This window comes from Henckelia pumila, chromosome 4 (assembly GCF_033568475.1).
Source record: "Henckelia pumila isolate YLH828 chromosome 4, ASM3356847v2, whole genome shotgun sequence".
NCBI classification, from domain to species: domain Eukaryota; kingdom Viridiplantae; phylum Streptophyta; class Magnoliopsida; order Lamiales; family Gesneriaceae; genus Henckelia; species Henckelia pumila.
In genome coordinates, this window is record NC_133123.1 from 170,562,629 (window position 1) to 170,578,523 (window position 15,895).

At 35.7% G+C, this 15,895-nt stretch overlaps 1 protein-coding gene across 2 annotated transcripts; it reads left to right on the top strand.

Moving 5' to 3' along the window:
• The first annotated feature begins 8,532 nt into the window (after positions 1-8,532).
• Positions 8,533-12,590, top strand: LOC140864587 (uncharacterized). Of its 2 annotated transcripts, XM_073268862.1 has the most exons (3): positions 8,533-8,769; positions 9,723-10,079; positions 10,155-12,590. In XM_073268862.1, exons 2-3 carry the CDS (start codon positions 9,733-9,735, stop codon positions 12,142-12,144), a joined length of 2,337 nt encoding a protein of 778 aa, XP_073124963.1. In that variant the 5' UTR covers positions 8,533-8,769; positions 9,723-9,732; the 3' UTR covers positions 12,145-12,590. The 2 variants fall into 2 exon arrangements, with proteins under 2 accessions (XP_073124963.1, XP_073124964.1); XM_073268863.1 differs by lacking the exon at positions 8,533-8,769 and having other exon boundaries at positions 9,942-10,075.
• The last annotated feature ends 3,305 nt before the right edge of the window (positions 12,591-15,895 follow it).

The window sequence follows — 15,895 nt, forward strand, 5'->3', positions numbered from 1 at the left end:
AAAAATACCCGAGCCCGTCTAACTTAACCCGGACCCGGACCCACTAGACTTGACCCATGACTTAATGAACCCGACTCGGACCCATGACTCGACCTGGACCACCTTGAAACCCAACTACCCGAAACCCAAAATTCCTTCCCCCCTTCCCTCCCCTACGACCGCGCAGCAGCAGCCTTTCATGGCTGCTGCCGCCGTGCTCCGGCCATCCCTGGCCGGAGCACCACCGCCCAGACATAGCCCACGTCTGGGCGGTTCAAACCAGTCATGGCTCAGCCCGAGCCATTGCCCCTAACTCTGGACCGAACCCTTCTTCCCCAAAGCACTAAAACTGCACCCCATGATGCATAATCTGCACCCGCTTGAACCATTACCCTTTCCAGCCTTAACCAATGAGCCAACCCAAGCCTAGGGACCCTAAGGAACCCCCTTTGAGCCGTGGACCAGCAGCTAACCCAAGCCATGCCATAAAACGTGAGCATGGATGGAGGAAATACATGTACAAGGTGCAAACAACAAAGCCAAACCATTTTCTGAAAAATAAAGAAAAGTTTCGATGCATACACAATACACACACTATAATATCTGATATAGTACGAAAAATAGGGAAGAAAATCATGCCTTTCACCGATGTTTGAAGAGAAAAAGGTGAAGGTGACGATTCCGGGACGACGATGACTCAACTTGGAAGCTTCAAAATCGTGGCTATGGAGTCCTTAGAGATGCTAGCCAATGAAGAAGATGAAGAACAAGGAATGGGGTGGCGGTTGATGCTTGGAGGCATGAGGGTTGGGTAGATTAGGGTGAAATTTTAATTAAAATAAAGTTTTGGAATAATTAAAAATATTAATAAGAAATTTTAAATATGAAATATATAACTTAAAAGCTCTAAATAATAATTGAAATCTGATAACTTTAATAAAATTCCGAAATAATTATTTTAGGGAATTTTAAAGATAATAAAAAGTCATTATTTTGGCTTATTTTGAATAAAAACAGACTCCTAAAAATATATAAAATTAAATACTGATAATTTTGAGGAAATAAAACTCAAAATAATATTTTTGGGCTCTTAAAAGGCTCATGAAATAAATTGGATAGAAAGTTGTGATCTCGTCCGTCCACGGTCCCGTCTACGCGATAAAATAATTTAAATTTCCATAAATCATGAAAATCACTAATTATGGGTTAAATGCTTAAAAATAACTTAAAACATGCACAAATAATTTCACATAAATATTTAAACCATAATCTAAAATTTCAAATAAATAAATTTCCTAATTATGTATGCGAATTTACGTATTAAAATACCGGGTGTTACAGATTGTAATTCCTGTGACAGCTATCTAACAGATATAGAGATAGTATTTTGATGAGAAGAAAATCAGAGTTCTTGTGTTGGGATAGTATCTCTGTATTTCTGAAGTATCATATCAGATTTGTGAGAAAAGACAGAAAATGTGAAGATTGTTCTGTACAGAATGAAAGACGAACAGTGTATGATAGATATAGATCTTGAAATGGTAATCAGCATGACAGATTAGACTTGATATATGTTCTTTGCCAAGCATAGAACGATATAGAAACATAAACAAGTCGTCATGAAAGCTGAATTGTACTGTATGAGATTTTCAATACAGTTAATGCGGTTACTGACAGATATATTTCAGAAGTGATAAGAGAGATTAGATATGATCTATGGTCTACGCTAAAGAATCAGTTAGATTCTTCTGATGTACTTTAGTTAGCAGAAGTAGAATTTGATAAAAGCTTGAGTTATTTTCGCATCTTAATTAGATACTGAATCTGAAAGAGAAATAGCTCAGAGATAAATCAAATTCTGATAAGTTAACTAAGCACAGTTGAGTAGACGCAAATGTGAAGAAAGAACTTGAAGAGGTAGATTCAGATGTGATAGTAGAGATTCAGAGTGGTATGATTGAAGTAAGAATTACTTCAGCTAAACTTTTACCTGTAAACTTTAATCATGTAAGGTTGATAAGATTTGAACTGATCAGAATGATCGATTTAGATTGTGATCACGAGGAAGAGCAGTGTCGATGTAAGTTAGCTCAATGATTCTGAAATAAATGAAGACATGATCAGAAGCGATCAGAAGAAAGAATGCGAAAAGATATCAGAAAAGATATCCAAAACTTATAGAATTAAAGTAAGTACTACTTCAGTCAGCTTTACACTGACTAGATTCAGTAGTAAGAGTGAATGCGATTTCGAGAACGAAATCATTCCTTAGAGGGGAGGAATTGTAAGGCCCAAAAATATTAAGTTATTAATTACGGAATTAGAGATTTAAATTTCGAATATTGGAAAATATTCAATTGGATTAATTATGGAAATTAGAGATTTAATTTCCGAGTCGAAAATATTTAATTTGAGAATTTATGGATTTTGAGATTTAAATTTCGGGATTCTTACATTAAAAGAATAAAATATTTGATTTGAATATTTTGGAATTTAAGATGGAAATTCCATGTTCCAGGAAGTGAAGAGGTTTTAATTTGGAGGTGAAACTCGAGCACGGATTGTTTTGCAAATATCAAAGTTACGAGGACTAAAATGCAATTTCTAATTTTAATCCGGAAATATTTAATTTGAGAATTTTGGAGTTTAGATTTAAATTCTAATATTCTTAAATTATTTGGGATTGAAATTGAATTAAAAGGATTGATCGAGGCCTGATTTGTAATTACTGAAGATTTCGGGGACTGAACTGCAATTAGGCTTATATATATAAAAACTCCCACTTGATTAGTCACCATTCAACGTGTATAGCATGATATTTCTTCAGAATTGCAGCAGCAGAAAGTCGAGAGCTTCACTATCTTCAAGTTCATTATTCATCTTCTAAATTTGATATCTTTTGATCCGTTCGTCCGATTTTAGAACCGAGCATAGTTTCGGAATCCTTGCGATGAGAGATACGATTTGATGTAAGATTTATTATGAATCGGTCTGTTTTGAGGTTTATATGTTGGAGAAATCAGATTAGAACTATGAATATATGTTCTTAATCTAGTTGTGATTACTTATTCGTTACCGAATCGAAGAACGGATGTCGTTGGACTTTGATATGAACTTCCAGCTTATATTCGAATTATTACACCTTGCATGTTCCTGTTTTATGCTGATATATTGGTTTAGGAGGTGTATGAGAAGTTAATATGATTGTTACACTTGATATGTATTACAATATCGACGTTGAATCGAAGAACAAACGTCGGTTGCAATCGCTATAATTTTTCAGAAGTTATATTCGATCCTATGCTTCTGAATTTGCTGATTTTTGATGATATATGGCTGGTATGAGTTGTGTTTGAAGTTTATTTGAATGATAGAGTTGATAGCAATGAGTTACGGATGCCGAAATTTAACCGGTACGCCGTCGAGTTAAGAATTGGCAAGTGTTTGAGTCTAGGTTGATTGAGCTGGATATTGTTTGGGTTCTTGCTGATATTCATGGATATATATGCTATGTTTTCAGATTGAAAATAGGGGACTTCCAGTTAAGAAGACAATTTCGAAACCTATTGACGAAAGAACAAGGATTGTGACTTGTTAGCCTTGAAGATTGAGTTGAAGTTTTGAACAGAAGTTTGATATGAATTGTGGTGTTTATGGTTCAGATATGGAGCATCGTAAACTCGAGAACGAAAGGTATAAGACGACATCGAGAGTCAGGAATTTTGAAACTCAAGGATAAAGCTTCTTGAGTTGTTCCGATAAACCACATACTTGTTACTCTTTATTCTTGATTTAGAATTTGATGTTGTCGATCCATCTCAGGTAGTGGATTTTTATTGAGCTATATATGATATGAAAAAAATTGAATTGATTCTAATTCCAAGGTTTGATGGACCTTATTTTCAAGTCAGACGACTACGATAGATGGATATCCATGTCAAGATCGTATACGAATCTTGATGGCAGTGATTTGATATGAATCAATTCTCGTAAGCGCGCTATATAAATCGAATGATTTGAAGTATTATTTTGATATGAAGATTTGATTTGATATATTTCGAGTCGATATGATATTGATTTTATTTGTATATGTCTTTTATACTGGGAATTATATTCTCACCGAAGTTTATCCGGCTGTTATCTTGTTTTGTATATGTGCATGGCAACAGGTGGGGCAGAAGCTAGCCAGAGAAAACATGGATAGATCGAGAGAGAAACGTAGCATGTGGTGACTCAGGTTAGGAGGAAGTTGTTGTCCTTAGAGGTTGTTAAACATGTTAGAAACTATGCTACTTGATTTTGTATTGTATAGTTCTTTCATGTTTTAATTTATAAGATGAATGTCTTAAAGTTTATAGAAGTTTTTCCATGTCTCCAAACTTGAATTTATGGTGTTTGGAATGTATTTGACAGCAACAAAACAAGAGCAATTCTGCAGATTTTTTAGCAGAGCACGCCAGCTCGATTGGTTGAGTTGCGCCGATCAAGCGAGGCCCTTTTTGATTCAAACCCGAGACCTACAGTTTTCTGCCCGCTCGATCTGAAGAGTTCAGCCGATCGAGCGAGGCCAGTTTTGCTAAAACCCGAGACTTGCAAATTTTGTGCTCGCTCAATCGGTTGAGTTTGACCGATCGAGCAATGGGTAGGTTTTAAAAAAAAATCTGCTCTTGTTTTATTTATCCTTTAATTGTATGATTAATTTAGATTAATCGTTAATTGCCCTTAAGATACGATTAGCAACCTGAGGTCCCCACAGTTCGGCTCAATATGAATGCATATGAAAAACTAAAACATTCAATCATGTAATTCAAGTAATTCACATAGACATGCAAGTATGAGATTCCTCTAGGACACTTGAATCAATCCGGATTCGAGTTAATCGTCCTATTCCATCCAATGTCGTCTTATACCTTTCTCGATTCAAATGTTGCTCCAAACTGGATTGCTACAAAGACAAGAATTCCCATCACAATCCAAACGAAAATCAATTCAACGAAAAAAGTAAGATCGATACCAAACCTCGATCGACTCTTCGATGATTCGAACTTTAAGAACTCCGACTCCAACGATGTTCAAACAGTCTGAAAGGAGATAATTAAGAACATCAACATCAATCAATCCAAAACCACATCAATTTCCCCAAAATCTAAAATCTCAAACCAGCGGCATAACAGCTAAAAATCGACTATCCGAAAATCACAAACAGTAGTACAATATCTCATTCAACTCATACAACTCCAATCTCATCAAAACAACTCAAATCAACCAAATCTCAAATCCCCATTTTCGAAAATCACAAGATAAATTCAAAACAATTTCGAACGACGTTCTAATTATGATCCGACTGCATATAAACGATGTCTACTAGCTAGAGAACAACGTATCCGAATTTAAATCGATTATAACAACCTTAAAAAATTCAAACTTTATAGAATTTAAAGAAGCTTACTTCAAAACGGAGCTCTCAATGCTGTGATCTCGAATATTCCTTCAAATTGAAATTCATTCGGACGGATTGAGCAAACCGAGAAATCAAGAAGCATGAAGTCACGTTTGGAGCTCTTCAATGGGGGATGAGGCATGTGAGAGAGAAGAAGTGAAGGAGAAGACAAGTCAAAATGCCTTAAATATCTAATAAATTCAATATTTGCATTCTAGTACCTGAAATTCCAAAAATTGCAAAATAGTCCCTGTTCAAAATCAAATCGATCCTTGAATTCTATAATCTCTAATTATCTCAAATAAACTCAATTAAGATAAATTTGGGGAGTTACAACTTTCAATCACATTGGTTGAAATATCACACGCAGAAACATTATTTTCTTTAACCACTTTCGTTACAATATTATCCAACAATTGATCAATCTCATTCAGATCTTCACTACTACCATCACATGATCCGTTAAGAGAATTCTCTCCATCGGCTTTGCTTTTTTTCATTCTCATGTGACCACTTTCTTCATTTTTATCCCTCTCAAGCTCAACACCAACAACACCTTTTCCATCCCTCAAGTCATCAACACCTATACTTTTTTTCATCTCAAACTGGACACCAGCCACATCCTTTCACTTATCCAATCCGTCAGCACATACATCTTCATCTTTCTTCAGTTCACCAATATCTGGAATTTTGGTCTCAACCAAGTCTTGAACATCATCACCTTCTGCATTCAAATTCCAGATAAACCAACACTTTTACTCATAACCATTTGGTCACCCTCTGCCCTTTTTTCCTTCAACGAGTAATCAACAGAATTATGGACAGACACATCAAAAAAATCAAAAAAAAATTACCACATTGGTCATGTATCAAAATAAACTCTTCTTCTTCAATTGTCTTATCAGCCCCATCAACACCGTCATCAGAACTCGGATCATTGTATACTACAACATCATTTTCTTTGCGATTTCGAGCAACTTCTTTCTCCAACACTACATTTTTTCGTATCAAACAGCTTCCTCTTCGCTCTAACTCTCTCACGTTTCAACTGTGAACAAATTCATTTCAACATTTTTCTCTCATGTTTTTTTATTTATAAATTATCAAATTAAGGATGCTACTAGAATTATCTTGTTGTCCAATAACATTTTCTCCTCTGGAAAGGGATATATTGAAAAAACCTGATCCAAAATATATATATATATATATATATATATATATATATATATATATATATATATATATATATATATATATATATTAATGCTCCTACATTCAAAATAGGTTAAGTAATATGAAAGATACCTTGGTTGAAGATATGACATCGAAAATCGATTCAGCTTTGACAGCATCCAAATGGATCTTGCTTTTTCCAAAACGAAAGAAACGGAAAAAGATATGAACACCACGTGGTACAGATAATGATGACACTCTCTCGTACAACCAAGCCTAAGCCAAAAATTATATAAGTAAATAAATTCAAAAAATTAATAGCACAATAACTGATAGAACTTAATACTCACCATCAATCCAACTGTGCAACCATCCAAGTAAAGTTTGCTTCCTTGATTATCTAATTCTCGGTAAAGAAACCGAAACGCAGCATCTCCCTAAGCAAACTTAAAAAATGTGCTCAAATCATCCATATAAGGAATAATAAAACCAAGAGTCATATAATTACCGGTGGAGAATATTACACAATTGAATACGAACAAAATAAACATCCGAACGAAATCATCAATATCAGCATGGACAATACTTCTTGCAAGTGAAACAAGCTTTTCTTTAATAACAAGCCTGTGAGCATTGCTTATTTTTCCTCCAAAGTGTCGAGACAAGAATCTTGATTCCAACTTAAGATCCAAATCAACTTGTTGCCCTCTATGATTCAAACCAAGAACGGTGAAGAAGTCTTTTGAAGTTAAAGGAATAGAAATATCACCACCAACAATGAACGAGCATGAAGGCCTATCAAATCTTTTAAAAAGATAGTCTACTTTGCCATTACTCACAGGAAGAACTGGCATGTCTATCGATTTACCAACTCGAGTATCCTTTATCCTACTCAGTTGTTCATTCCCTATAATCGGCTTCAACTTTTCCATAATTTTTTTTACAATAAGCAGGGGAACATCGTGTAAATATTACTCTTCCCACTATTCATCAACTCAACATCATCACTTATTTCCTCTTCATCGGCCACTTCTAATATTTAAAATTTTGTACAAAATATTATCATTATCAAATCAAAGAATAAAATATAGAATGGTAAAGAACAACACAATCATATTTGGGAACAATTTAGAATATATTTACAAAAATTGATCATTTGTCAAATTAGCTATATAAAACTATCCAATATAAATTCACAACAACAAAACCGTCAAATTTCATAACAAAATCTCATTCATTTAGAAAGATTGATGTTATAAACCAAGATATACTTTAACAAATATTTTCAAGAACAAAACCCTAACAATTGGGGATAAAATATATATCATGAAGAACTGTAACAAATAAATACGAACTTCAGAATAATCATTCAAATTTTTCGACAAAAATATCAATCAAAACATAACAAATTATGTAAAAAAAAAAAAGTACCAACACATTTGACAACATAACCCTAAAAAATTGGGACAAAACGAAACTATCAAAGATTTTAAGAAATGAGACTAAAATTATTCATCAAAACGCTAAAATTCTGGGTTATTCGCAAAAAATAATATATTGTGGTTGATTTCAATAATAGAATACATGTTTAACTTGTTTTTGATTTCTTCTTTTTCATCATCATTTTCGTCGATTTCTTTTCCTTCGTCACTTTAGCAATATCTACACCTGGCTTTTCTTTCGAATGTTTGCCTCTCCTCGTCATCGGTGTCATCGTTAGGACTAAGAAGATTGTCGCCAAAGATTAGTGCTTTCTGTTGTCGAAGAAGAATCGGCTGATGAGGGAGGGAAATAAATGTTTATTAATATTAAATATTTTAAAAATAGAAAAAAGATATCGTGGGATTATCAAACAAATTGAGTGTAATTTGATTAATTTATTACAAATAGAGAGCTCGTGCCAAATCTGAAAACAGGTTCACGGTGGAGATGGCCTAAACAAACAAACTTACCGGGTGACGAACCCATCCTCATTCGTTTTATGTTTCTCAACTCAAAACCCAACTCCTTTCCTATAGCTGACGATTTGATTATTCGACTGCGTTTAGCGGATGAATTCCCCCCTTTTACCTTAATTAATTCTACTCTTGCTTGGAGGAGTTTCTTCTACGTTATTCAAGCAAGAACCGGGTTGTCAATTGCTCGTCCCAGAACACCCGTGCAATTATTTGTCAAAGGTGAGGTTTTGGTACCACTTTACAGCGTTTCCGCGGAATTAAGGTTTCTGGGTATGGATTTATCTTCGAATTTATGTTTATTTATCCTTCGTTTTGTTGAATGCTGATTGTTTTCTTCCTGTTTGATTTTATTCTCGTTGACTGTGTTTGCATTGGGTGAATAATTGGTGGAGTTTGACTCGTTGATTTCCTTTTTCTTGTTTGTTTGAATGGTTGTGTTTTAATTGTTTTTTTTTTGTTACAAGTTGTGGGTATTGTTGATCGATTTTCGGGCAATGTGCTGAAGCTGCATTAGTTTATGCTTCACATGATCTTATTTTCCCCTTTTTGTCATGTTTTGGTGTATTTGGTTTCATTGCCCGTGCCTTTGGTGACACCATTAAATGACAGGTCCGAGCAGACCGTGGATAAAGTTGGTTGCGGTTTGCCCTTAGGAAACAAGAAATTTATGGAGTAATTCTTCTGAAATGCAAATTTTGTTCCTCAAAATGTGCATGCCGCTATCTACGGTGTTATGTCTTATGAGTTTACCTTTAGTGAACTTTAAGGAATTAGTATTGAAGCGTTCTGATTGTTACCTTTTTATTGGGATTTAGTTTATTATTTAGATTAAGGTTGCACTTGGACTTGGATTGGTGGATTTGGATTTCAAATCCCTTGACTTATTTGGATTGACTAAATTCAATAGAATTTCAAATGCACTATGTATCAAGTTAAACATTTTCAGCAGTCATTGTGGTGGATTTGAAATGCATTGAAGATGGGTGTCATTTGAAATCCATTACTCAAATTCTTCTTTCAAATCAAATTCATCTATTCGAGCTCAACCCCAGTGTATTTGATTGCGCGACTTAGATTTTTTCGTGTTCCGAAATATCAATTTTATATCCTTCAATGTTCGATCACCCTTCAGTATTTTTGGTTCCTTTTACAAATTTTGTTCCATTGCACAGGACCTAACCAATGGCCCCAAACAAAATTATTGCCATCTGTCAGTCCGGTGGTGAATTTGAGACTGATGCAGAAGGCTTACTATCCTACAAAGGTGGTGATGCGCATGCTATGGAAGTTGATGATGCAATGAAGTTTAACGATTTCAAATTGGAGGTTTCTGAGATGTTTAACTGTGACATTGGTACCATGTGCATCAAATATTTCTGTCCCGGGAACAAGAAGACCCTTATCAGCATATCCAATGCCAAAGACCTTAAGCGGATGATTAAAATCCATGATAACTGTGACACTGTCGATATATACGTTATGACTAAAGAAATTGTTGCCCCTGTTAACTCCAACATGCTGGGGAGTAGGTACTTTTTTTTATTATCTGATTAAATATATGTTTCTGTAGTGTGTGAAATATGCAGGAATGTTTGATCTCGCAGGTCAAGCAGGACAACTTTGTCAGAATCTGATGTTCCAGTCTCTGGATCCCCTACTATACTGAGCCATATTGTGGATGACATTAATGAGCCTTGTCTCATGCTTGACGCCTCCTTTGATGTGGTTGGCGATGCTAATTATGATGATGCCCATATTGACGTGGCAACAGAAATGCCTGCGGCTGTAGCTGATGAAATGCCTCTACCTATTTCTGTCGCTGGTTCCTCTAATATAAAGCTCGCTAAAGCTGCAGAACAATGGCAGAACACTATTACGGGAGTGGGCCAAAGATTCAACAGTGTACATGAATTCCGTGAAGCATTGCGTAAATATGCCATCGCCCATCAGTTTTCTTTGAAGTACAAAAAGAATGAAAATCTTCGTGTAACTGTAAATTGCAAGGCAGAGGGTTGCCCTTGGAGAATTCACGCTTCTAGGTTGTCAACCACCCCATTGTTTTGCATTAAAAAAATGAATCCGATACATACATGTGAAGGTTCCACTGTAAAAACAGGGTGTAAGGCGACAAGAAGTTGGGTTGCTAGCATCATCAAAGAGAAACTGAAAGTTTTTCCCAACTATAAGCCTAAGGACATTGTTGACGACATCAAACAGGAATATGGAATCCAACTAAACTACTGTCAAGCATGGCGTTGTAAAGAAACTGCTAAGGAGCAGCTTCAGGGTTCTTATAAACATGCTTATAATCAGTTACCATTTTTCTGTGACAAGATAATGGAAACAAATCCAGGAAGTCTGGCCACTTTTGCCACTAAGGAAGACTCGAGCTTTCATCGCCTGTTTGTTTGCTTTCATGCTTCTTCATATGGTTTTGAACGAGGCTGCCGCCCTTTGCTTTTCCTAGATAGTGTATATTTGAACTCCAAATATCAAGGAACGCTGCTGGCTGCCACGGCTGCTGATGGGGACGATGGATGTTTCCCTGTTGCTTTTGCTGTTGTAGACTCAGAAACCGATGAAAACTGGTATTGGTTCTTAAAGCAGCTAAAATCTGCACTTTCGACGTGTCATGGCTTAACTTTTGTGGCAGATAGAGAGAAGGGACTCAGACGATCAATAGACGAAGTTTTTCAGGGCGAGAATGTTTGCCATGGCTTCTGCCTGCACTATCTATCGGAGCAACTCGCTAGAGATTTGAAGGGTCAGATTTCTCATGAAATGAAGCGACTTATTGTTGAAGATTTTTACGGAGCAGCTCATGCTCCTACACCGGAAAGCTTCCATAGGTGCATGGAAAGTGTGAAAAACACTTCTCTAGATGCATATAACTGGATCATGCAAAGTGAGCCGGTTCACTGGGCCAATGCCTTCTTTGATGGTGCTAGATACAACCACATGGATTCGAATTTTGGGGAGCTGTTCTATAGTTGGGTATCTGATGCACACGAATTACCCATAACTCAAATGGTTGACACAATACGTGTTAAGATCATGGAAACAATCTATTCTCGCAGCAAAGAATGTGACGAATGGCTCACAAGGTTAACTCCATCTATGGAGAGAAAGATGGAAAATGAAAACCTTAAAATCAGAAATCTTCAGGTATTATTATCTGCTGGAAACAGATTCGAGGTACGAGGGGATTCCGTAGAATCTGTTGATGTCGATAATTGTGACTGTTCCTGTAAGGGTTGGCAGCTTACTGGATTACCTTGCTGCCATGCAGTTGCTGTGATTAACTGTCTTGGTCGCGACCCGTATGATTACTGTTCCAAATACTTAACAACTGATAGCTACAAAGTGACTTATTCAGAATCTGTGCATCCTATTTCAAACGTGGATGTACCTCAACAAAAGGGTAATTCTCAGTTGGCTGTGACGGTAACCCCTCCAACTCGTCGTCCTCCAGGCCGGCCTTCTCTTAAGAAAGTTGGCTCACAGGATGGGGGAAAACGTGTACTCCAATGCAGTAGGTGCAAGGGTACAGGGCACAACAAGTCGTCGTGCAAAGAGTTATTGCTGGATTGCTAGGCAATATAAGTACATTCTGATGTTTTGGCAGCTGTCTTTTGATTTATCTTTTCTTGTTCTTCAGCAAGTTCTGCGGATCTATTTAGCCAGTTCTTTGACTAAGCATAGGCTAGCTAGGCTAGTGGGGAGTAGATGCTCCTGGATGGCGCGAAAAGAACTACGATGAGATATGTTTTGCGCTCCGACTTCAGGTACCTTTATTTTTGAAAAGAGTAGAGCGATCAGATCGCTGCTCGGTTCGGAGCGGAGCAAAGATATGCTTTGAAAAAACTCATTATGAAATTTGAATTTTTTTTAGAGGGCATGTGCTGTCAGAGCCAAGCCCTTGTTTTGATCCACACCAATGTACATATGCATGATTTTACTGTTTCTTACCGGTAGTTATTGCAATTTTGTACAAAGCTTTTACTCTTTCTTAGCTACATATTTATTGGTCTGAGTGCTTAATTTAGAAAAACAAAAGAAAATTATTTGATTAATTTGTTGATGCCTGGCTGAAAATGATGAGGGACATAGACATTAGGCTATATGCACAATGAAGATTATACAACATAATGCACAAAGTTATACACTATTATACAGCATAATGCACAATGAAAGTTATACACTGTTATATGCTATATTTGAAATTATAAAATTATCTTAAATACATAAAAGTAAGAGTAACTCTCTTGTGAGACCATTTCACGGATTTAGATCCGTGAAACGGGTCGACCCACATTTCCAAAATACCCGTTTCCTTTCCGTCGTAAATACGGATTTCATTTCAACAAAAATTACAACAAAAATTAGAACAAATCAGGGTAGGTTTTTCTCCCCTTCTTCGATGGTGCAACATCTTCTCCCTGTTCTCTGGCCACCCCACCCTCGGCATCTTCTTTCGCCATATGAAGTCATCGTCCCGGTGGACCCACACCAATGGCCACACCAATGGCAGATCTCGCAGGACTCCGCCACCTCCCTCTTCACCGATCATCCCAACACACTCGGCGCCGTCGAGTCCGTCCTCTGTGTCGCTGCCACGGGCCACGGCAAACGCCTCTTTTTCAAGATAGGACGGTGTAGTTTCATTCGATTGAAAATTAGGTTGGTTTCTGATCGAGATGGATACATACGAGGATCGTGTGGTAGTTTGGTCGCAGATGGTATGTTGTCTGTATGTAAAGGGTAGGTCTCACGGGTGATGATTTTTTTTCCTTTGATTGAGGCAAACTGCATTGCCCTCTCGTTGCTTGGTCCATACGGAATCTAAGTTGGGATGTAATTTTCAAATCAGTCCCAAGAAAGTTTTCAACAACTTCACCCAATCATGATCTCCTTTCCGTAATCTTCTTGTTGAATCTTTGCGAGATAAACATTGGTTGTTTTCCTCGGGAGTAACTTCTTGTTTGGGGTTTCTTCTTTTCAAATATCAATTGTAAGTGTATTGATATTACTATTTTACTGGCCAAATTACAAACCTTACTTTGTTTGAAGCTGTGATGATTAGATTCAGCTTTTACTAATTCAATCAACATGTTCTGAGTTTTTTCTCAATTTTAAAACTATGAAACGATGTTGGTTATTTTGTTTGAATATTGTTGCGTATTTTTGTGTTCGCAAGTGCACGATATCAAGTTTTAATATAGAGTGAGTAGAGTATCGTTCCCACGAAAAGTAAAATTAAAAACTATTCATTGATTGTAATTAAATAGTCTAAATTTTATCTAAAAAATTAAATAAGAGAATTTTGGTTTTCAAAACTAAATTAAATAATAAATTTTGGCAAATTTAGCATACAACACACTTCAATTCAGATAAATATCAATATGAGAAAAATGGTCTAAAGGTTTTGATTTCACCTGGTTTCGACAACAACTACTCAATAATTTATTTTTATGAATTCTATTCAATTAATAGCCAAGAACACTTAGATTATTCTATTTCTCTCTCCCGAGCAACAAATAAAGTGTATCAACTAAGATTCAATTCTAATATCCCTATTAAAAATCTAGTCTTAGTAATAGATGAAAAACTATGTTCTTCCTAAGGATCCATTAATGTTATATACTATCCCGAGCAATATAAACAATTAATGGTGTAAATTCTAATGGTCCTATTCCAAAACTCCTCTCCCGAGCAATGATTTCAAATAAATATAACAAATCAATTAGTGATCAATTAATTGAAAAGACAATCAAATCTAAAAAAAAAGAATTTAGGAGAATTCAATTCAATAAAATTAACAATTTGTAGAAGTGTCTCAACCAGGCTACATCAAACCCCTAGACTAAGAAAATTTTAGTTCATAATCAAAATATTGTAAAAATAAATCATGTTTAATAATCTAGACATCAAAATAATAATAACAAGCTCAAAAGAAAGAAAACAAATCCGAATATTCGATGTCGTGTCTAGTCGATCGATCTTCGTCTTTTGTTCTTCAATTTCTTCAGTTGATGCAGATTTCTCCTCCAAATTTATCACGCTCAAGCTCTTCTGAGTTTTCTGTGTTGTGGCGGCTGCTCTCCAAATTTTGATATTCTCAATATCTTTTATATGTTGCTTAAAAAGCCCAAGATCAAGCCCAAAAATCTAGAGTTTAAAATTTCCAAAAATCTGATATTTTTTCCTAATCTGCGAGTAGCGCAGATGCTCTTCGAATCAAGCGCAGAAGCGCTTGATATTATTTTCCTTTCAGCAACAAAAGCATATGCGCTTTGTTTCTACCGCAGATGACCCTTCTCAGTTCTCTGTATTTTTGGGCAAAAGCTCCTCCTCCCAAGCGCATAAGAACTTCTTAATTCCTTCACCTTTCTCATGAAGAGCAGCTGCTCTAGTCATGAGGAGCAGCTGCTCCTCTTTACTCTCAAGCGCATATGTTCTTCTGCTCTTGTTCCAGCTGCACGAAAATTTTCAAAAATTCATATCTCACAATCTAACCGTCGGATTGACCTGAAATTTTGACAAAAAGTTTAAAAGCATCCAAAAATTTATTATGAACGGTGGAGATTGGATTTAGTTGTTTCTAAAATTTCTAATAAGTTTCTGAAGTTTACTGTCCGTAATTCATTGATCCGCTCCTTCTCCGTACTTTTCTTCTAATCCTTGCATCTCACAAAAAAAAAACAACGAATATGCATAAAACCCACTCGATACATCACAAAAGTCAAATTAAATCATATATTAATTAAGTGCATAACATGCACTTATCAAATTGCCCCAAACCTAGACTTTTGCTAGTCACGAGCAAAACAATAATGAGTAATATAATCTACCTCCGAATTTTTACATTCCAAGATTCAATACACATGTGGTAATTTTCTCAAGAGTTCTCGTGTGTGTGATTTACCAATCTTGTCTATCTTCCTCGCTTTCGATACACTAATGCAACAAGTTTTTTTCATAGATTCATCAATTCTGCTTTTTAGTTTCAAAACACTATCCACCAAGTTCAACTTCTACTAACTAAGATCAAAAAGACTTTTCAATTTATATCACAGTTGATAAGTGTATTTTATACACTTAATTTATATATGATTTTAATTGTTAAATATTTGTTTCGAGCAGATTTATGTGTGGGTTTTGTTGTTTTTGTGTTCGTAGGGAATTATGGTGATTTGGTGGAGAAAAGAAGAAATTGATGGAAAAGAAGAATTATTGTTGAAGAAAATAAGAAATAAGAAAATTGTGTGAGAAAAGAGAAAATAAAAGAAAGGAAAAAGAAAAGATGTAAGGCCCGGGATTAATTATAAATTAATTCGAATTTAAT